Raw genomic sequence first — 24,675 nt, 5'->3', positions numbered from 1 at the left:
ACATCGATAATAAAGAATTTGTATTTGAAATGAAACCTGGAGATTCGCGTCTAATATACAATTAGAAACAAGAAGATGTGCCTCACTCATAAAAAATGATGATGAGTTTTATAATTACGAGATGTAGGTATTTTAAATTGAACGAGAAAAAAAAAATGATAGCGGGAAGATTTGAACCATTTGGTTCGCTACCAACTGCGCTACACGTTCAAGGTGAGAATATTTATCAACTGCAATATATACAGCATTGGGAAAACTTCACAGCCGATTATCTCCATAAATTTATGAAAAACATTAAGACCAGCCCATTTCTCGGCACTTTTTAACCGTGTTCCACGCGCGTGTTTCACTACGGAACAGGAAACAGCCTCTGCCATTTTTATACTGCGCATTAACATCGCGACAAAAAGGGCACAACGTTGCAGATGCTGAAACTGTATACGATTTTTGAAATAAAAACTACGTAGCTAAAGCGTGATTAAGAAAAACGTTGGTGGCCGCTAATACATTTGAACATTTTAAAGTTTCATTTAACGTAACTCAGTAATAAGATATCTATTACATAAGTAGGAGCTACTTCCAAGAGCGTAACAACACCAGTGTACGTGTGCTACGGCTTCTGACCAGTCATTGCGTTTGTGTTTGTTTACATCAGGTTTATCCTTATGAGGAACGGATTATAATATTGGTGCCATGAGCAGCCTTTACATACAATAATAATTTCTTTACGTTGCATACACAGCACTGACCAAACACCACTACAAGACACAAGTCAGCGTGACATGTGCAGTTACTACAATCACTAAGCTTCACACGATATTGTGTGTAACCTCATTTTTGAAGGCTGAAATTCGTCATTGCAGCTGGTTGGCAACAGTCATAAATATAACAATGTAATGTATGGGCATCCAAGCTTTTAGCTTTTTAGGGCTACAATGGAAGAGAGAGAGTATTTTTGGGTTGCACATAACATACATAACACTAACCACGGAGGGAAAAAGAGATAGAAACGGTGTGAACCATGACAGAATTGCATCGTGTGGTAGGATTTTCAAACTGAAGTTTGTCATAACTTCAAACAACCGGAATTTTACGGATTTTTTTTTTACCTGTTATGTGATAGATGCTCACTTTTTAGGCTGTACTGATACGTACTTTGGCGTGCATGCACCCCTGAAGTAATGCAATATAGAGGCGTAGCACAGTGGCTAGAGTATAATATTGAAACGTAGAAGGCTATAGTTGAATCCTAACGTGCAGTGAAATTTTAATTATTTGTAAATACAATAAAAAGACACTGATTATTATTTTTATTCAATCAATTGGTTTACACGTTACTTCTTATTTTTAATATTTTGCGGCATAATTTTAATTATCGTATTCACATTTTTATGTTCTCTAATTTTTTCCTATGGCTCATTTTTCGCTTGGAATCTGCTTGTGCCGCCTATAATCTACAACCGAGTGCCAATCAGAACTACTCGTGTGTTGGTAATGCTGCATCGCGTGTGGCCACTGTGAGCATAGTTTGAGGTACCCAACGGCAGCGAGAAATTACAGGATGCTTTTAGCGCTTTATGTGGTCGATGCCATTTTCTCGGACACCTTGCACATCACGAGGTTGTGGTTAGATTATGACGTGACTTTAAATTCAGGGATACATGGCTGTGGAGTGAGCATTCGGATGCGCACAACTGTTCTGTCCGCGGTTTCTCCTGCAGCTCAAGTCACGTGATTCTGGAGCGGCGCATTTCACTGTACACAGCGCTTCACGTGTTATGAGTGTTATTATTTTGCTGCTACACGTAGATCACCTTCAGAAGAACAGTGAAACTTTGCAAAATTTCATGCCACGAATTGAAGTCGGCTTAAAGATGTGTCAGAGTAATGGTATTGTGGTTTTTCGTCACAGTATCGTAGCTCAGAGTCCACTTTCTTCACGTTTTCTCGGTAAAAGGATAAGAAGTGACAGCCAACAACTTCTTTTTTACTTTTTCTATTGTACTTACCCAAACTGTCGAACCTCTGTTCTAATTAACCCTTAACTCACGAGTAGGGTGACCAATTTTCTTCGGACAAAAGTGGGACTTTCATACATTTTCTTGGCCAAAAAGTGGGACAATTTTTATTTCTCGTTAAATATCACTTTTAATGCTAAAATTTCTTCTTCCTCTGCAAATATAGCCTTCACTGATATTTGTGTGTGTGTGTGTGTGTGTGTGTGTGTGTGTGTGTGTGTGTGTGCATGTGTGTGTGTGTACAAAATCAAACAAAGAATGGAAAGACTGGAAAGAAGTACATTTCTAGTTTTCAGAAATTTACTTATTAAGAAATGTGACATTTATAACAGAGAATGTAGAAAGACATACAGTAACAATCAAGAGAATGTAGAAAGACATACAGTAACAATCACTACAAAAAAAGTTCTTAGTGAACACAAGTTATTTACGGTTTTGTGGATTCCACACTGCAGTCATATTTCTTCGAAGATGAAATTTCATTCAGCAACTCAGGTTTGCCTAGTAGGTATGAATAGAAGTCAGTGCAACTGTATTTACTGAAGTTTAAACAGATCAGTAAAATATACTTAACGCTCCTGTCATCTGTCCACTGTGACGATAGTAAGCTGAAAACTCTTCCAACATTTGCATTGTGGGCAGGGAGTGAAAAGAATTACTGCGCTATATTAAGCGATTCTCTGAACTGTTTATTACACTGGCAAGATCTGAAAAACCTACACCATTTTTCATGTCCACTGTCTGTTTCCACTTGTTGTTTTACAAATGACTGTATATGAACTATTTCATCAAAAAAGAGACTGTCAGTTACTAGAATGCCCTTTTCATTTAATCACATTAAAGTATTTTCAACTACTGACCATTCTGGTGGTTCTGTGAGCATCATCCATGAGAATACAGAAAACGCAGATATTTCCTGTAACCATGTGGATAAATAGTCTACTGAAGCATCATAAAACATTGATACTGCTATGTCAAATTTCTTAACAGACTAGTCATCACAATTATTCAGCAGTTTTTTTACACTTAATGGTACAAAATGTTCATTTTTCCTTGAATTTAGACTTGTCATAGCTTTATTTAAGACTGCTAATACTTCACATAGGAAATTACTCTGTTTCTCAATGCTCAGAATGGATTGTTGGAAAACACTCATTTGTGAATGTACAAAAAGTAAATAACATTCATTTATAGGATCACTGAAAAAACTCTTTAAGATTGCAGGGCAGTTTGAGTTAGACTGTGACAAAAAGTAAGATTTCAAAGGTTCATACATTTTCGAGATCTTTTCTATGGCTGGCAACAATGAAAGCCACCTTGTTTTGGAAAAGGAAAGTAAATTTTTGTAAGTGACACCAACAAATTCACAGAATTCAGTGAGTTCTGCAACACGAATAGAAAAAATATGAAAATGGTTGTACAACTTCATGACAATGCAGTCAATGTCAATAGGTAAAACATCACAAGCCCTTTGAAGTGTGTTATGAACAACATGTGCTGGACAACCTATGCCAACAATGTTAGAGTTTTTTAATTTTTCTTTCAGATGTGTGAAAACATTATTACCCTCTTTCCTCATGAACACCCCCCCCCCCCCCAAAAAAAAAAATTACAGTTAGTATTGTCTGAACCAAATGCAACACACATTGAGATCATACTGAATAACTGTATAACATGAGAAAGACTATTGGAAAGTGTTTCGGACTTTTCGTTCTGCAATTCATCAAGATCAAGCAATTTCGTCTGCAGTCCACCCACACTTACAGAAAAATACTGAACTATCACAGGAAAAATTTTCTGATGCCCATGGTTGCTAGCATCAGTAGATATTGAAAAGTATTTTGCACTGTTTACAGCAGCTATTACCTGTTTCTGGGAATCCGGACCTATAACATTGTTGATAATTGAAACTTCCTGGCAGATTAAAACTGTGTGCCCGACCGAGACCCGAACTCGGGACCTTTGCCTTTCGCGGGCAAGTGCTCTACCATCTGAGCTGGTAGAAGTAAAGCTGTGAGCACCGGACGTGAGTCGTGCTTCGGTAGCTCAGATGGTAGAGCACTTGCCCCCGAAATGCAAAGGTCCCGAGTTCGGGTCTCGGTCGGGCACACAGTTTTAATCTGCCAGGAAGTTTCATATCAGCGCACACTCCGCTGCAGAGTGAAAATCTCATTCTGGAATTGTTGATAATTGCTTCACACTTTGTTCTTCCACACGAAACATTTTCTACAATCTTAGAATCAGAAAATTTTTTTTGTTTGGCTGAACACTGCAGTCATTGGAACGATAGCTTTGGTGGCGTTTAACAACATGGAATGACAGGGTTTCTTCTACTGCAGCTACGTTTTTCTGTTCATGTGTATTTGAAGTTACAAAATATCTTGTCATTTTTTGCGAGGAACCTGCCGATCGAAGATTCTTCCTGTGTTTCTCTGATTCCGTGTGATGCTTGAGATGTGCAGCACCACCATGAGACACGAATACAGCACAGTTACATACGTTACATTTTGCTGAACAGCCATTGTCTGTAGCAGTGAAGCAAGGAAATTTCCTCTGAAGCTCTTCCGAAAACTGATTTTCGTTTCGGCATCGCCACGATGTGCTAGCACTTCACGAAACTGGCAACAATGGCAAGCAAAAGCAAAGAAAATAATGGCACGCAACAATTATAGTGCTTAAACTGTACATTATCAGGGGGTATCAACGTCAGTTTCAATTGATGGGTTATAAAATCGACACTCAGAACATATTTTAACCACTTTGTAAATGTCTGAAAAAAATCCTTGAAAGTCGGGACAAATTGCTTGTTTTTTAAAAAAAGTCGGGACAAATTTTTGAGCCTCAAAAAACGGGTCAATCCCGATTAATCGGGACGTATGGTCACCCTACTCAAGAGGTGCGGTCTCTCAGACCTCGCGAAAATTTTCGAGCTCGCTCTCCAAGGCCAGTTGTGGTGTAATGCTCCCCGTGCCCTCTTTAAACTGACAGGCCTACGATGTTTTGCAGTCGCCTTCTGTGTTTAATGTTGACACGTGTTATTGGCAGGTGTTGGTGTCTCCTAGACCGCGCCTCGTGAAATGCGTACCTGTTTTCTTCGTTACGGCTACCGTGTAGCTCAAAATGTGTTGGCACGGATGTGTCATTTTTAGCTATCCCGAGTTTGATGAAAATGTTAGTCGGTCTATGGAGGAGGGTGTCAGTGATATAGATCAAGAAATAAACGAAAAAGACGAGGATTTTACATTAGACAGTGATCACAGTCCTGCTCTCGAACAAGAATATCGTTCGGAGGAAGAACTCCAGGAAAGCTGTGATGGGGATCTGTCTGTTTCTTCAATGAAATACTTAGTGTTTGTTAAAATCGAATGTGTTCTGAGTGGTGATAAAAATGTAGTTCCCAGCAATGAATGTCAATTTGGCAGAATTTCTTTTTGTACCTGTCGGGTGGAATTTTTGTGCGCAAATTTAAACCCTGGAATTTAATTTTATTTGGAAACATATTTGGTACAGATATTGTATAATTTTTCAGAATGTAAAATCCAGTACTCTAACAGTCTCTTTATGTGTACTATTTAAAAGAACCACACAAAATTATGTGCTATTGTGCGATAAATAATAAAATGCTGCAAGCTTTGTTTAGTGCAATAAAATACATTAGAAGCATGTAAACAACACTTAAATAATTGTAAAAGTAAATGTTATATAGCATATATTAAATTTTTTTCGTTTGTGTGTACATCTACCAATTTCCGTCGAGCAATTCCTTCATGCTGCATCGTCTTTTTTTCCTAGTGTATTTTCTATTCTTCAGCCGCTCCTCATTCCACATATAAAGTTTACCATTGTGCGGTAGGTCGTGCATGAAATTGATGCCGTGTTACGTGGGGGCCTATCGAAAGGTTCACATTTCATATTTATACTAAATAACAAAAAAGTCCCGTCTTCTACCCCTAGAAAGGTCAATCGAATCCGACCGACCGCCGCGTCATCTTCTGCCAATAGCATCATCGGATTTGGTATAAAGGGGCATGTAGTCAGCACACGGATTAGTTGATCTCGGAACAGCTGCAAAACTGTTGACTGTCATCTACAATGCAGAATCCAAATCTATGAGGACGGTACAGCGGAATTTCGACACCTGTATGACAGAACACCACAGGCCAAAGTAAGCGTAACGAAATGATCAAATCCCGGAAAAGGACTGGCAGTGTCGTTATGGTTCTACAACCATGACTCCCTCGCTTTACCCATGTCACGTCATTAGATTTCTTTCGTCTGGTTACGTTTAGGGTAGCGTGTACACGTCACAAGTCAATGACATTGCTACCCATTGTGCTCGAATTAATCAAGCTGTGAGAACTATTGATACTACTAAGCTGACCAGTACATGGGCAAAAGTCGATTATCGCTTTGATTTTCTGCGGAGCGTCAAATGGTGCATTCTGGAATAAACACTAGGCCTAATATCAGAAATTGAGTCCGTCTTTGCATCAAGGCGGACTCAATTTCTGATATTACTGTTTTTGTATGCAAACACGGACCAAATGGAAGAGTTCCAAGATAATATTATTGTAAGGGAACCTAGCGATGTGTTAAACGATTTACAACAAATCACGATGCTCAATCTCTAATAGTGTCCAAGTTATAATTTTTTGAAATGATAGCGGGACTTTGTGGACACCCTATCGATTAAAATTATTTCCAGTCCTTAGTGCATGGCTAAGAAAATTTATAATAAATTAAAGGTGAGGAACTATTACGGCGTGGAATTAGGTTTGATGAAAAGAAAGTTATATGCTATCCTAGTGTAAAAACGTTATTATTCAGTTACAGAAGTTTTAAATGACTATTATTAGTTAATAATTTAGAGTACTGTAATGTAATAAACTTGTACCGATTGTTGTAGATTATGATTAAAGTGTTTTTGAAGCTTTGTATGTGTCTCAGTTATATACTTAAAATGACGTGTCTCCTGCACATTGAATCCTTGATTTATGAGTGTACGCAATGGGATGATAAAATTATGATACCGATGCATCCAAATGGGCAGCGACTGGTTGCGTCAAGCGTTTACATCCGTTTTTGTTGTTTTTTTTTTTTGTTTTTGGAAGACACTGCCGCCAGGCGGCACAGAATCCACTGTGTAGTTAATAGAACTTCCGACGTAGCGCCACCGTCGCAGTAATCCGTACACAAGTCGTAAAGATTGGTTGCCATCAGACTGTCGCAAATGTTTTTCTTCTGCTTCTCCCGCTTCGCCATATCAGTGGCCTTAGAGCCGGCGAAAATACCGTAGTTTGTTTATCTTGCGGGAAAACAGTTCACTTACAGAAAACGTGTCGGGAGACGTGGTATTTCAATCTAGTCGTCTTTCTTAGTGAAATTAATGTGGTACCAGAAGCCGGAAGTTTGCGAACAATGTACAAGTAAACAAATGTCTCTGGGTTTATTTGTGTATATCGTGTTTGAGAGTGTTTTTCTTTGTTGTATTGCAATTTTGCGGGACATTTTTGTATCTGAAAGGCTCTTTGAAGCACACAGGATGTAAAGACGTGTTGCAGAACAGGTAATTCTTCACCTACAAAAAACCAAATTGGCGGTGAATAGTTTATTGCAGTTGTATTAATTTTGTCGTGTAGACTCCGGTAACCGGTTTTAACAGAAGACATTAATAGAAAATAAACATTACAATCGACGCGAACGACGTAAAAACTGCATGGTTCTCAAAATGAACAAATTGTGATAGTAATCGGTGCATGCGCATCTAGTTGGACGCGTATGGCAAATGGACTCGCCTATAATGCCTATAATACAGGAAAGTCAGCAGCGCACTGAGGCGTGGCCATTATCTGACATCGCAGGTGCCACTCGATCGTTATCAGTATCGACTCTGAATGAAAACAATGGATGATTGAATTTAGTACTACGATTTCATTATAACATAGAATTGGGCGTGTTGTAGATGCTGACAACAATGACGTTCTTTTCTTTGTTTCATAGGTCACGGATGGAGGGGCTGACTGTACATTGTCGTGCAATACGCCTATTTGTGAATTCTGTTTAAAGTGAGAGTAGACATATCAGAAGAGCGGTTGGATAGTGTGTGTATGTAATAAGATTTACGTTTCTCTTAAAATATGTTTCATATATAAAATTCCGCCCAGAATTTGCTAATTTAAACACCTTTAATTTGACAATATCGAATCAGAAAAAAACGCGCAGAAAGACGCACATACGTTGCTACACAGAGAATGAAATTGGTATACGTAATAAACTGCTGTCTTTGTTAAGGTATGTTTACTCCTTTGAGGACATGTTGAAATTAAGCCGCAGTTATTTCAGGTGGTGTGATCTGTCCGGTTTCTGTTAACTGAGTACATAGTTGGCGTTTAAGTAGCAGCGCAGGTTTTCAATTGACTTATCGTTTCCTCGTTTATGCGGACCTAACATTCGTTAACGAACATTAAAGCTAGTGCTGTCCTTATCTGGCAGCTAGTACAGTAGTGGGTTAAAATATGTCTTCGGCCACCCTAATCTAAGTTTTCTGTAGTTTACGTAATAGAAAATACTGGAATGATTTGCAAACACGACAGGTCATTCAAAATTTGTTCTCACTGCCGGTGTCTTTACGAAAGAAATAGCTTACATACGATTTAGAAAAGCAGGTTGCGAGTAGTATCAGTATGTATATTTTAACAACTCAACTGTAATAAAAAACAGTGCATAAATTTTCTTAAAACCGCACAATTTTAGGAGTGAAATTTTACTAAAATTGAATAATGAATATAATCTACAGATTAAAAAATTTTGAGTTTCGCATTACTGAGTGTAGATTTTTTTTTTTTTTTTTTTTTTAATGATTTAGCGTGTTCAGAAGCGAATGCTACCGTCTTCACAACAACAACAACAACAGCAATAATATTAAAGCTCGCACTGTTACTGACAAACTTTTTGTTTTTTACATTGTATACTTTCCCTGTTGTATTATGGAATTTTCGTCTGCGACAGTGCATTTAAAGAAAATACAAGTATTTATTCTGGAGAAGCAAAAACCGAGACTATTGTGTTAAGTGGTACGCTAACTGTACTTGTTACAGAAGACGTTTTAAAGAACTTTGAATTATTCCTCTAACTCCCAGTACATTTACTCCATAATGGTTTTCTTTACTGATGGTAAAATAAATTTGAGCTGAACAGCGGTTTGCACAGTCACAATACAAAAAACAAAAAATAGAACTTTCGTGTAAACTTTGCCTCCTTGTCTACAGTGCAGAATGGAGCTAAGTAATCTGGTAGGAAGATATTCAGCAAGATCCCACGCAGCATAAACCAAGAGTTTAAAATCCACCACCGATTGAAAAGAAAACTAAAAGCTTACCTCATTAGCCACTCTTGCAACAAATAATATATATTCACGGGACTGAAAATTTGTTAAGCTAACTACTTTGGTGAATAAATAAATATATGTAGCAGTGTTTCTAGTAAAGCTGCATAAGAAGTAGTAATGTACTGGAAGTGTGGTTCATTATCTTATTTGTTTTATTTTATTTTATTCCGAGTTCCGTTGATCCTGATAGCAACGGAGTTGCAAGGATGTGGATTAAGTCAGTATGTTTACAGTGTTAACAATACATACATCAGCACACAATATGGTTTATTCATGACTAGACTCATAGTAACTACATAGGACACTAGAAGAATTAAAAACATATTACATACATCAGAAATGATACTTACATGTACACATTCAGATTAACAACATCAAACTATTTGAGCAACAATATAATGTTACAGCAACAAATAGTTTACATTTATCCTTACGTTGCATGGCTAACTCAGTTGTATAATAAAAACTTGCTTATATGCACAAAAAAATTCACTAACTGAATAGAATGACTTTTGTATTAGGTATTCGTTCAGTTTGCTCTTGAATTTTGGTGTTTCAGGAGCAAGACTTTTGATGACACTGGGTAGAGCATTGTAAATTTTGATTCCTGTCTAACTTTCTCCTTTCTGTACAAGGATGTAGTTAATATAATAATAATAATAATAATAGCTTTATTCAACATCGAATGGTACACTGCACATGTACAAAGAAACAGTAATGATTAAAGTTATTTGTACAATACACAAGACACATTCTTTTGAATACGTCATTAATTTACAACAAAATTACAATAAGATGTTTACTGATTTCTATTCACATAATTTCATAAAGCATTTGTTGTTCTTCATATAAGTATGGTACTCTTCTAATGGGTAGAAAGGGTGTTTTACTAAAAATTTCTTAAGCTGACATTTCAGTTTAATTGTAGGAAGAGCCATGACTGCACTAGGCAGTGTGTATTAGCTAATTTTATACCTGCATACTGAGGCCCCTTTTCGTAAAGTGCTGTTGTGTGGCTGCCAACGTAAAATTATTCTTTATTTCTAGTATTGTACTGGTGGAAATCTGAATAAGTGTTTGGGGCAGCCTTTTCACAAGCAATATGGCTTTTAGAATGTATGTGTTTATAACAGTTCACACCTCTGTTTTTGGAAACAAGTTACGACAAGATTCCCTATATTTTGCTCCACACCCCTTTTTTGAAGAATGAGTAGCTTATCTAGATTAGCTTTGATTGTTGCCCCCCCCCCCCCAATTTCAATACTTTAGTTCAAGTGAGAGGAGAAACGCGCAGTCTTTAAGACTACAGTGTCTTTACAGAACTTACTAATAGAACTGATTGCAAATATATTTTTGACAACTTAGTTGCTAAGGAGTCAATATATGTGTCCCATTTGAGGTTGCTTTGTATTGTTACGCCAAGGAATTTTACACTAGACTCTTTCTTTACCAGTTCGTTGCCATTGTATAGGCTAATTTAATTTCATTAGGGTGAAGTGGGGTAAGTGTAACCACATTTTGGCATAGTTCAACTTTGACACCATATTGCCAACTTGTTATTGAAGATATGATTTTGAAATTTCTCATGCTTAAAGTTTGACTTATTGACTTTTAAACAATATACATTTTGTTTTTGAAAGAAAAAATTATATGGTCAAAAAATTGTTTTCCAAATTTTGTGTTGTGAGGTTACACTTGGCCCATGGTTCGGGGCAAGTGTAACCCCGCATTGTTGTACCCATACAGAGCATTGTAAAAGAGACTTGGGGTAAGTGACCTGACTACCCAATTTTTACTGAATTTGAGGATTTTTAAATTATTAAAATATCTTAAATTTTACTCAAGATATGAACTTTTTTGCACACACCTCTTTGTATATTATGAAATACACAGAAAATGTTAGCTAAACTAAAAAATAAGTGTTAGCCTAAACCATAAAACACTGAAACAGAATGCATCATAGATGATTTATTTTTGTTTTAGGCCAGTAATTTATTAGTTTAAATTCTACAAAAGTAATATTTTTTTCTTTAGTAGGCAATTTAACAAAACAATAAAATATCTAGTCTCAAGAGAAAAGAAAAGATCACTTTATAAGTCACTTTGTATTATTTTTCATGGTAATTGAACTAAAATTGTTGGCAATTTGTGTTTAACGCTATACTGCCCTAATTCAACTTGTTGTATGAATCAAATGTAACACCAAATGTCAGGTCTCCCTTGTGACCCAAAGTAGGCTCAGGCAGCACAGAAATGACATCAGAGGAGGGAACTTGCATCTCATCTCTTCTATCAGGCCAATAGAATGTGGTGCCATGCTTTGTCTTATTTTTCCATCTGAGGAAAATCACTTCTGGATTTCCTAAATCAATAATTTTGGTAACTTGGCCAATAAAATGAACTTTCTTACATTTTGTTGCAAAAGCTACCAGAACATAGTTTCCAACTGTAATTTTATCTTTGGCTTCAAAAAAGTTTGCCTCTTTCTTTTTCTTCTTCTTCTTCTTCTTCTTCTTCACAGCTTATCATTTCTTTCCTGAGATCATCCAGTGTTATCACCTTCATCACTACATATTAAAGATAGGCCTCCTTCAGTTTCACTTTCTTCACTTGTTGATTGAACTTCCAGTCTTTTTTTCTTGTTACCCACATGAGCAATCAGGGATTTTTTTTCCACAACATTCTGAGATGCCATTTCAGATAAAGTAACAGCACTTTGTTTGGAAGATTTACTTTTCATTACCAAGCCCTTTTTATGCCGATAACGCTTTTTTGTTTTGCTTTCTCCTTATTATTCTTGTTTCCTTTAAAATCTTTTTCTTTATAGATGGCATCTTGAAAACTGATAACTTCAGCTCCTGGTGCACTCCTTTTCTTCTTTGTTTTACCTGTGGGACTACACTGTTGAACTGTAACCATGCCTGGCATATCAAGAGCTTTATCAGTAGAGTAAAACGAATCTCAAATTTGAAATTATCATGCAAAAGTTAGTTTGTAACCAAAAAATTGTGCAGTTATCTTTAAAACTGCAAAAATGACAGACCACCAAATTCTGAGCATGTCACTCTCTCGCAGAGTGAAAATGTAGACGTCAATTAAAGTCCAAAAATTAATTACCAATTTATGTCAGATTTGACAACTTATGGTTAAATATAACAAAGAAAGGAGTAAATTAACATGTGTGATAGGTCAGAGGTAAAAATACAGATTCTTTAAGGCACTATAAGCCGTGGTTACACTAACCCCACGGTTACCCCATTCAAACTACTTTTCTTAAACTCCATCAAACATGTTTTACTGGTGCTTACATTTAAGTGGCTTTCATTAAAAAACTGAACAATTTCTTTCATCAAATTATTACACTTGGCCTCTAGTTCATTACATGATTCATTTTTACACACAATGGACGTGCCATTGGCATGCAGAACAATTTTGGAATTTATAGTACAGTATTTAATATCATTTACGTAAATCAAGAACAGAAGGGGGCCCAACACCGAGCCATGGGGCGTGCCATACTTTAGGCGAGTGATCTCTGATTTGTAGACACCACTTTCCGTTCAAGTTTGACTTGTTACTATGAAAGTCCTCTTTTCACCTTGTGTTTTGACCATGATATTCACTATTGGTTTTGAAGAGAGAGTGATTTTTATTAATGAAACATACAAGGGAATATATGTACTGAGATATCATCGTAAATACCTGTAGTTTCCTAGACAGATTCCTGCACGAGTGCCTTGGATGCGCACCTCATGATGTGTAGCTCTCTTCTGAGCAATAAAAAGTTTTTTTTTGCCATGGCTGGATGCCCCAAAAGATGATTCTATAAGACAAAAGGGCATGGAAATATCCAAAATAGGCAGCTCTTGTGGCCTCCTCATGTGTGTTTGATGCAATTGTGCTTAAGTCAAATGTTGCAGAATGTAGCCTTTTTTCTAGACCGAGGATATGGTTGGACCAATTTAGTTTGCAATCTATGTACACACCCAGAAACTTAGCTGAGTTTACTTGCTTTATTTGTTGTCCATTACATTCTATTTATATCCCCCAGTTCTTTATGCGCCATGTGAAACTGTACATAATGAGTTTCAGTTACATTCAGAGAGAGTCCATTACAATTAAATCATTTCAGAATTTCATCAAATGCATTGTTCTCAGATGTTTCCCAGTTGCTCCCTGTTGCTTTGTCAACTGGAAGAGAAGTATTATCAACGAATAGGGTGAACTTGCTCACTGACGTGGTGCAGTGTGGAAGGCCATTTATAAATATAAGATACAGTACCGTGCCTTGAGACACTACAGTGTTGACAGTGCCCCACTCGGATAAAGCTGGGATTCCAATACTGTCAGTAATTATTACCCTTTGTTTCCCATTTGTAATGTAGGATTTAATCCGTGTCCCCATTATTCCATCTGAGATGTAAGAAAATATTTTATGTGAAAAATACCATTGTACTCAAGTAAAAATTGATAGGCTATATGAATAGGCGTCCATGATGTTTCGTTCCACATCTGTGAAATTTCACTTTGTTAATGGGATTTACGGAACATGATAAATTAGGCAAGTGGCAGTAGAAATACATTGTCCTTTTCCGAGACATGTTTATATTATATATAACTTACAGCTTTATTTACGCGCTGACATGTAAAATTTGATTGTATTTAAAACACAACAACCAGTCTTTGTGTGCTGTGTTCATTGCACTGTTCAGTTACTTCACGAGACACGATCTGCTCTGCTTACAATTCATAAAAACTGATGTACGCACAGTACGGAAATGCTGCCTATCGCCCCTGAAAGGTATTGAAATGAATGCAATATTTTTCCGTGCAGGCTGTTACTTTTTTAAACTTTTCAGTTAAAGTGTGAGACTGGACGACTCCAATTCGTTGATGTTGTGACAAGACTGATCTGTAACGTAGCCCGAGGTCTAGGTTAGGTTGAAAGGTGATAATTTGGTTGTGAGTCGACAAAGGTAACAAATTTGAGAGCCGAATAAAGGTTGTGCTAACAGATGGACCTTTAGTGTAGTCTAATTTTTACATTTGTGTGATGTTTAATGCACCTTTTGGCTTTAAAAACTAAAAATGCAAAGTAAGTTAAAAAGTGCCGTATTGTATTACGGACAAGTCTCCGACGGGTATTTTGCTGCATATTATTTATATTGTTTATGCATTCAGAAAATGTAAATCAGCACGGCTGGGTAGAGCAAACTCCAACCTCCCAGTGTCTTAACAATTGCCCTGTTTCAGTCGTACAGTCCCTATGGCACAACGTTCTTCGATGGAGATGCGGTGTTGTCTGTGTTGCAACACGCACTTGACTACACCCGCCGGTGAATCTGGAACCGTGAACGTGCTGCAGTGCCCTTTACCTGAGCTGACTCCAGGTCGATAAGTGTGCCACTATTCCCCGTGCTTGCCTTAATGTCCTCCTGGCAGTCCTCTTGTAAAACTGAGGCAGCATCCCCCTGTCTCGAGTGAGATGTTAAAACTCGGGAAGATAATGAGACATTACTGTTGCGCACCATAGGGTTTGGGGCACTATTTTCTTGCAAAAGCTTTACAGTACTGTAATGCGAGAGGGTGTTGTTATCGCCCGTTCACAATTAGCCGTTACTCAGAATCTGGTCCGGCTGTTGCTGATCTCCAACCGATGGAGTGGAATTATGTAGGATGCTGCAGGAAATCCGTTACTCGTTCTCGGATAGTGGGCACAGATGTGAAGAAATTGCCATATGCTCAGCGTACAGTACGACGATTCTTCCCTGTGGTGGGCAGAGGTGTTCCACCGGAACCTTTACGACAGGTGTACCTTCTCTCAATTTCCCACACAGCCTGACAGTGGGCTGTAGTCACATCTGAATGCCTCACAAATCTGGATATTGCACGATTCGACAGACTGAATGAAACCGTGTCAGGTGGTGATAATGCTTTTCACACAAGTATGCAGCATCTCCGTGTCTTTCACCTCGATCACTGAATGTCTGACATTACAGTGCTGGCTCGATGTCGGTGCTGTTCGTTGTCCTCGTATACCTCACTGAGCCTAGTAATCACTGAATGTGAACAGTACTAATGCATTCTGGTGGCTGTTTTACCAGTCACAGAAAGTTGCAGCTCTAATCATTACACACGGACCAGTGGTGTGCACATGTATGAAGTTACGTTGACAACTGACCACGTTCTGTATATTGCTGACACATTATCGGTGGAATGGGAACCGATCCCCTACTGAAAAAGTGGACGTTTGTGTCTACAGTCGGAATTTATTTATTTTGCCTGGTGGCTACCAGTTTAGATGCACGGTACTGTCCTCGGGCCATCCTGTGATCAAAAATTCAATTAGGCCTACTTACTCAGTAGGCCTACAGCAGTGCAAGACAAATTTACAAAAATATTTGTGACAGCAAATGCGTGACGTATAGTGAACCTTGGGTACCCCTGACATGCAGTTGCCACACTTTCCAAGTAGGTGTGCTGAGTATTAAAAGATAAGGTCAGTTTTAAGATTTAAATATATGTAAATTGTAGCCAACAGTGCCCCAACAGAATTGCAGATATGTTTACCCAAGTTTACATTTTTGTTGTTACATACAGTTTATTTCTTAATTTCAAATACTATGCCATTTTTCATATTTTTTACATTGTGACCTTTTAAGAAGTATTATAATAATAATAATAATAATAATAATGAACTCTGTATTTAGAGGCACTTTTATTGTTGCTGGTTGCAATTTACATATATTTAAAGCCCAACACTGACAAAATCTTTTATTGGTTGATGCACGTACTTGGAAAGTAAGTGTGATGCATGTCAGGGGTAAGGTGTCACTTATGCATTTTAAGTTTCACTATGTATGATGTGTTTGTTGGAATAAAGGATAGTATATTTGTAAATTGCTCTTGCACTACAGTTCTGAGTATGTAATTGAATTTTTTTGAACACAGCATGGCCTGAGAATGGTACTATGTACTGAAACCAGTAGCCACTGGGCAAAATATATTAACTGGAACTGTACACACAAGCATGTAGGGTACTTTTTCATGTCTTCTGGGTGGGGTGATTCACTTTTATTGTTGGACAGTGTGCTAGTCCCACGAGGTATGCGGCAGAACTGCTTTAGTGTCTAACAAAGTAGGGGAGAGCTACTGATGGGATGGAAGTGTGGGCCAGGTAGTTTGTTTGATAATAGCATTGTTCATGAATAATTTGTAACCAAGTTTGAATTTTGGTCCCAAGTTAAGTTATTGTGTTTCAGGGGTCTGGCCCCTGAATTTTATCTATACAAGAGGTATACTGCTGTCAACTGAGGAGGGGGAAGGAAATGCTTCGTGTAGTTCCGGAGGCTGAGGTAAGCTATAATTAGTTTTCTCTATAATACTTGTCTCTATAGTGTGTTTTAATACTTTTTATCATTACTTATCTAATGTTGCTACAGGCAGGTACAGTACTTGATAGTGTTTGTAATGTAACTTACTGTTGCAAATTTCATAAAATTTGTCAGTTCGCAAGCAATTTCTAGAATACTCCTAGCAGCCTGCAATTCCAACAAGTAATTTTTGCTGGTGAATTGTTTCATATGTTAGCAATTTTTTCGAAATATTTGTCACATACATGTAAATTGTTGGTTGTGATGTGCAAAGGTAATGCAGCAAGTAAAATGTTTGAATTGTCTTGGAAATTGTAGAAGTTGTTTAGACGATCAAGTTGTAAATAAAGAACTTTAAAAATTGTGTTTTATGTGTAGGGTACAGAACTTAAAAAAATTTGGATGAGGATAGAAACTAAAGTTAAATAGCGGGAAACCCAGGATGGAATAATGACAATATTTATGTAAAGGAGAAGTTGCCACTCACCATATATAGTCCAGTAGGGTTAAACCTAAAAATTAGACAAATCGAAAATAATTCCTACTAAAGGTTTTATTGTTTTAATGGCTTCATTTGCGGCCCAATATGACTATCCTTGGTTTTTCCCCCTCGGCGAAGTTGTGGAAAAGTTGTGGGGGGGGGGGGGGGGCAAAAATGTACCCGAAAAAGGGGTATTTTTTCGGTTTTGTGATTATATCTCGTAAATGACTCACAATATCGAAAACATAGTGTAATTAAAAATTGTAGGGCATGAAATTCTGCATTGAATGAGACCATCCGCATATTTTTTGGACCACCCATTTCTATACTAGTGCTCTTCAAAATTGGACCAATTTTACATGTTCATGAAAAATTTTAGTTTTAACATCTGTTTTTTGGTAATATCGTTGAAACTAACCCATCAATAAAGTGGTTCGTACAAGTGATATGTAGGAATAAATTCTGTGTTTGATGAGACCAAAAGTGAAATGGACCACCCGTTCCTGTACACCTAAGTTTGTACTTTCATTGCTATGCATGTAAGGTTCTTCACATTTACAAATCTAGGTTTCTAGATCAATTTTACGCAGATAACTCAAAATTACATTATCATGAGTAAATATTGAAAAAAAATTAAAGAACTATTCAAAGTTTAATTCTGACCATGCCAACTCTTTCTACAGTGACCCAGCAGGTTGAAGAGTTTTGTGGGGTATCACTCACTACCTCAGAGCAACATGTTGATGCGAGGGATGCTAGAGTTCAGCATGACAATGCAGACCTTCAGAAATTTATTGAGTTGTTTCAATCCCATGATCCTTTTCCTGTTACTAAATGTGTTATGTCCATCAGCACAGGAATCATCAGAGATGACTCAGTCAACTGTCACAGAACCCTGAAACCATATTCCACCGGGTAGCACTCCTCAAGAAATCTGCCGAACAGCTTAGAGAATCCAGAATGAGATTTTCACTCTGCAGCAGAGTGTGCGCTGATATGAAACTTCCTAACAGATTAAAACTGTGTGCCAGACCGAGACTCGAACTCGGGACCTTTGCCTTTCGCGGGCAAGTGCTCTACCAACTGAGCTACCCGAGCACGACTCACGCCCTGTCCTCACAGCTTTACTTCTGCCAGTACCTCGTCTCCTACCTTCCAGACTTTACAGAAGCTCTCCTGCAAACCTTGCAGAACTAACACTCCTGAAAGAAAGGATATTGCGGAGACATGGCTTAGCCACAGCCTGGTAGAGCACTTGCCCGTGAAAGGCGAGGGTCCTGAGTTCGAGTCTCGGTCCAGCACGCAGTTTTAATCTGCCAGGAAGTTTCAGCTTAAAGAATTCTTCCGATATGAGCTGGCACCCTATCCTCTCTCTCTCTCTCTCTCTCTCTCTCTCTCTCTCTCTGTTCGATACATCTGGGATGAGGAAGACTCCCAAGTTAGTATTATATGACTTGTTCACACCACTGAATGATGATGTAAACCTGGAAGAAGCAGCATTTGTCATCAACGGTGGATTTCTTTTCCACCAAGTTGTGTGGAAGAGTGGTGAAACATTCCAGTTAATGCTAACCAAATACATTGAATATTTAAAAAGACACTACAGCGGAAGTGCGACAAGTGTGCTGTTCGATGGCTACACAGAAGACCTGCCCACCGAGAGCATCAAATATGCCGAGCACCTCCACTGAAGCAAAAGACGCACTACTCCTGAGGTCATCTTTACCGACTTAATGATGGTGACTCTGACACGGGAGCAATTCCTTTCCAATGACAGAAATAAAGCGAGTCTCATTAGCTTGCTTATTTCGAGGCTTGAAGGTGAAGGCTTCTCAGTAAAGCAAGCTAATGAAGATGCAGACCACCTAATTGTTGCCACAGTGCTTGAGGTATCAGAGGAACATGAGAAGGTTGTGATTGTTGGTGAGGATACGGACCTTCTCATTGTGGTCAATGGCCTAGCCACGCCATCAGCGAATATATATTTCTTGAAACCTGGAAAGGGAAAGACTTCATCAAAAGTATTTGGTTCCAGCAGTTTCAAACTGGCAAATAACATCAGAAGGGCCACTCGTATTTCTCCACGCCATAAGTGGATGTGACACAACTTCGGCACTCTTCGGTCAGGGCAAGAAGAAGGTGGTCAATCTACTGGTCAAAAATAAATGTCTTCTGGAAGATATCAAACCTTTCTTAGAGCATGACACTCAGGCTGAAGCTATTGTCAAAGCTGGCCTCCGATTTTTAACAACCCTCTCTGGAGGTACAGCAGGAGACACTTTAGACAAATAGCGATTCGACCTGTTTTCCAAATTCCAGATTCACCCTATCATCCCTACCACCGACATCAGAAGCAGTTCGCCAGCATTGCTTGAGGACCTACTTACAAGTACAAATGTGGATAGGACACCAGATGGATCCGCTCCTCTGGGGATGGCAGGCTTGAGAGTTTGGTTTTGGCTCTGTTCCTACCTCCAAAGAACCAGCTCCACAGTCTCTTCTCTCAACAGTTTCCTGCAAATGCAACAAGGGCTGTGCACGTAGTTGTGCGTGTCGGAAGGCGGGTATTAAGTGCTCATTAATTTGTGTCAATTGCAAGGGGAACTCGTGCACTAACTTACTACAACCAGATGAAACTGACGAACCAGATGTTGACGAAGACCTGGACTGTATATATGAGGTGACGAAAATTACTGACTTTGAGGAGCTGAGTGACAGGGCGTCGGACTCGGAAATTACAGTGGTGCAGTGACAGTCAAACGTTGACGCATGTGAAATTTGTGTACGTACCTACTTTTACCCTTTTCATCTCATACATTTATGTAAAATTTTGTAATTTCGAAATATAATAACCGCTACTTAATTTCAAGGAGTGTCGCTCTCTTCCTGCCTCCTTCGTATCAGTTGAATTGGTATCACTATATTATATCGAGGGTTAAGAACGGAGACCACGTATCTGACAAAAGACAAATTTTACAGGGGATCTAAAAAATGTAACTTTTTAATAAAATTTTTGATTGCTTCGATTTTTTATTTAGAGCATAATCGTTTATTACTCTCAGGTTGTGCATTGTCTTTTTTGCTTCATTTTGTTATAAAATATATTTTTTCACTTACAAATTTTTTTGAGCCAGGACTTTTCCTGACATCTGTCAGATGCCAGGTCTCCGTTCTTAACCCCCGATATATGAAAAACTTTTTTAATATTATTTTTCAAATTTTACAAAATTTTAATATTTTATTCTATTACTATATTAAATAATTACAAGACAGTGGGTTGCTATAGTTCTGTATTTAAAAGAGTATACATAAGAATTACTGAAGAACTACATTTGAAATTGTATTAATTGATGATGAGAAATGGTCCAACTTCAGTGAGGAGCTGTACCCAAATGGGTGGTCCAATAAATTCACTTTTGGTTTCATCGAATGCAGAATTTATCTCTCCATATCTTTTTTATTGATAGGTGGGTTAGTTTCAACAATATTACCAAAAAACTGAGGTAAAAACGAAATTTTTTCATGAACATGTAAAATTGGTCCAATTTTGAAGAACACTAGTATGGAAACAGGTGGTCCAAAAAATATGTGGATGGTCTCATTCATTGCAGAACTTCATGCCCTAGAATTTTCAATTCCACTATGTTTTCGATATTGTGAGTCACTTACGACATATAATCACAAAGCCGAAAAAATACCCCTTTTTTGTGTACATTTTTGTCCCCCACCACTTTTCCTCAACTTCGCCGAGGGGGGAAAACCTAGGATAGTCATACTGGGACACAAACGAAGCCATTAAAACAATATAACCTTTTGTAGCAGTTATTTCCAATTTGAATGCTAATTCTACTGGACTAATAGTGGAAATGTTGAACTGCAGACACGCACACAAAAACTATTAAAAGCGTAAGCTTTCGACTGGAAGGCATTATTCTGAAATAGGCAACATACACAAATGTTTGTGCAAATGCATCTCTCTGTCACGGTCTCCCCCCCCTACACACACACACACACACACACACACACACACACACACACACACACACACACACACACAAAGTGAAGGACAGTGGTCACGTGTGTGAGCTGCGTTTGTATGAATGTGTGTGAATGTTGCTATTTCGAAAGAATACCTTCCGGCCAAAAGCTTATGCTTTTAGTAGTCTTTTTGTTGTGACTCAACATCGCCACTATACGGTGAGTAGCATTCTTTCTTTTTCATAATATTTTTTAAATTAAAATTTAATAATGTGAAACTGTGGGAGTTCCTGTACTTCTGTATAAATGAGCAGAATAAGATTCAGGCATGTGAAATGAGATTTTGAAAAGCTGTGAAAGGATTTACAAAAATGCAGGGCAGTTCAAAGTAAAATAAACATAGCAGTACATCTATAAAAATTACAGAGAATGTATAATGGGCATTCTGCTCTGCAAGCAGTGGGAGCAGGCCTGTGAACTGTGAGCACTGTATCCCGTACAGTGGGAAGCCATGTGGACACTTGTGTAAACAACGAAATTGCTCCTGAGGAGAGTGCTTCAAGAAACCTAGATTGTCTTTATATCCTCTGTCACATTACACATCTGCATTCACACTCTGCAGACCACTGTAAAGCGCGTGGCAGAGGGTGCAGCCCACTGTACCCGTTAGTAGGGTTTTTCCCATTCCACTCGTATGCGGAGCACGGGAAGAATGATTGTTTAAATGCCTCTGTGCGTTTTGTAATTGATGTAATCATTTCCTCACAATCCCAGTGTAGAAGATGCCTAGGTGCTGTAGTGAATTCCTAGAGACATGTATGTAGGCTTTTTTCAGGGGTCTGCCAGTTCAGTTTCTTCAGCATCTTTCTGACTTTCCCCACAGGTCAGGCAAACCTGTGACCATTCCTGATGCCATTGCCTGTATGTGTTGAACATGCTCAGTTAGTCATATTTGCTGCAGGCCCCACACACTCGAGTAGTATTCTGAGGTGGGTCACACAAATGATTTGTAAGCAGTCTCCTTTGTAGAGTGATTGAATTTCCCTAGTATTCTACCACTAAACCGAAGTTTGCCACCTGCTTTGCTCACGGCTGAACATATACACTTCGTGGTCAAAAGTATCCGGACACCCACAAAAACATGCGTTTTTCATAGTAGGTGCATTGTGCTGCCACCTACTGCCCGGTACCCCTTATTAGCAACCTCAGTAGTCACTAGACATTGTGAGAGAGCAGACTGGAGCCCTCTGCAGAACTCACAGACTTCAAACCTGGTCAGGCGATTGGGTTTCACTGGTTTTGTGCATCTGTATGTGAGACTTCTGTACTCCTAAACATCCCTAGGTGCACTGTTTCCGATGTGATAGTGAAGTGGAAACATGAAGGGCCACATACAATACAAAAATGTACAGGCTGACCTCATCTGTTGACTGACAGAGACTGCTGACCGTTGAAGAGGGTTGTAATATGTAATAGGCAGACATCTATCCAGACCATCACACAGAAATTCCAAACTGCATCAGGATCCACTGCAAGCACTATGACAGTTAGGTGGGAGGTGAGAAAACTTGGATTTCACGGTCAAGCGGCTGCTCGTAAGCCACACATGACGCCAGTAAATGCCAAATGATGCCTCACTCGGTGTATGGAGCGTAAAAATTGGATGATTGAACAGTGGAAAAAATGTTGTGTGGAGTGACGAATCACGGTACACAATATGGCGAACCGATGGTAGGGTGTGGGTATGGCAAATGCCCGGCGAATGTCATCTGCCAGTGTGTGTAGTGCCAACAGTAAAATTCGGAGGCGGTGGTGTTATGGTGTGGTCGTGTTTTTCATGGAGGGGGGTTGCACCCCTTGTTGTTTTGCATGGCACTATCACAGCACAGGCCTACATTGATGTTTTAACCAACTTCTCGCTTTCCTCTGTTGAAGAATAATTCGAGCATGGCAATTGCATCTTTGTACACGATCGAGCACCTGCTCATTATGCACGGCCTGTGGCGGAGTGGTCACAAACAATAAAACCCCTGTAATGGACTGGCCTGCACAGAGTCCTGACCTGAATCTTATAGAACACCTTTGGGATGTTTTGGAATGCCAACTTCGTGCCAGGCCCAACCGACTGACATCGATACCTCTCCTCAGTGGGGCACTCCGTGAAGAATGGGCTGCCATTCCCCAAGAAACCGTCCAGCACCTGATCGAACATATTCCTGCAATAGTGGAAGCTGTCATCAAGGCTAAGGGTGGGCAAATGCCATATTGAATTCCACCATTACCGATGGAGGGCGTCACAAACATGTAAGTTCTTTTCAGCCAGGTGTCCGGGTACTTTTGATCACATAGTGTACGATCATTCCATTTCATATCCATACATAGTGCTACACTCACATATTTGTACGAGTTGGCAGATCACGACTGAGTCATTGCTATTGTGGTGCTAGGATACAACAATTTTTTCATTTTGTAAGTGCTCAGTTTTATATTTCTGAACATTTGAAGCAAGTTGCCAACTATGAAATATTATTAAGAGCTGCGTTAAAATTTATGCTGCAGCTTCTTTCAGCTTCATTGTAGCTAACTGCATCATCTGCAAAAAGTTTGTGAATACTATCAATGTTGTCCAGAAGGCCGTTAATGACATGAACAGCAAGAATCTCAACAGACTTCCCTGGCGCACACCCAAGTTAATTTCTACATCTGATGATGACTCTTTCTCTGAGATAACATGCTGTGGTCTCCCTGCCAAAAAGTCCTCAGTCCAGTCACAAATTTCACTTGATACCCCATATGGTCATACTTTTGACAGTAAGCATATGTGTGGTACTGAGTCAATTGCTTATCAGAAGTCAAGAAATAATTCGTCTACCTGACGGCCTCAATCCATAGCTTTCAGCACGTCATGTGAGAAAAATGTGAGTTGGGTTTCGCACGATCAGTGGTTTCAGAATGCGTGCTGGGTGACACGGGTATATCATTACGTGTGAGCCGAGAATATGTTCTAAGATTCTACAACAAATCGATGTCGAGTATATTTTACGATTGTTTTGTGGATCTTTTCTATTATCCTTGTAAAGGGATGTGACCTGTGCTTTTTTCCAAGAACTGGGAATGGTTTTTTATTTGAGGGATCGACAATAGATTATAGTTGGGCTACCTCAGCTGCAAATTGACCGTAAATCTCATACGTATTCCATTGGGCCCTGGAGCTTTGTTCAATTTTAACGATTGCAGTTGTTTCTCAACACCAATTATTTGTCTCATCTTTTCAGTGGTACAAGGATTAAACTGGGGCAGTTCTCCTGGGTTTTCCTTTGTAAAGGAACATTTGAAAACGGAATTAAGCATCTCAGCTTTTGCTTCGCTTGCTCAGTTTCTGGTCCTGTCTCATGTGATAGGGCCTGGGCACTAACTTTAGAGCCACTAATAGCCTTT

At 38.7% G+C, this 24,675-nt stretch overlaps 1 protein-coding gene across 8 annotated transcripts in view; it reads left to right on the top strand.

Moving 5' to 3' along the window:
* Nucleotides 1-7,223: 7,223 nt before the first annotated feature.
* Nucleotides 7,224-24,675, top strand: part of LOC126426860 (uncharacterized) — a 156,399-nt gene continuing 138,947 nt past the window's right edge. For 5 of the 8 annotated variants that reach the window (XM_050088890.1, XM_050088891.1, XM_050088889.1 and 2 more), the window contains exons 1-2: nucleotides 7,224-7,584; nucleotides 16,668-16,760. In XM_050088890.1, the coding sequence (XP_049944847.1) occupies nucleotides 16,734-16,760 (27 nt within the window). In that variant the 5' untranslated portion in view covers nucleotides 7,224-7,584; nucleotides 16,668-16,733. Of the gene's footprint in view, nucleotides 7,585-8,018; nucleotides 8,124-8,287; nucleotides 8,310-16,234; nucleotides 16,583-16,667; nucleotides 16,761-24,675 lie in introns of those variants that run through there. The other 3 variants (XM_050088886.1, XM_050088887.1, XM_050088885.1) reach the window with 3 other exon arrangements.

This window comes from Schistocerca serialis, chromosome 11 (assembly GCF_023864345.2).
Source record: "Schistocerca serialis cubense isolate TAMUIC-IGC-003099 chromosome 11, iqSchSeri2.2, whole genome shotgun sequence".
Lineage (NCBI taxonomy): Eukaryota > Metazoa > Arthropoda > Insecta > Orthoptera > Acrididae > Schistocerca > Schistocerca serialis.
This window is presented reverse-complemented; position numbering and strand designations above follow the sequence as displayed.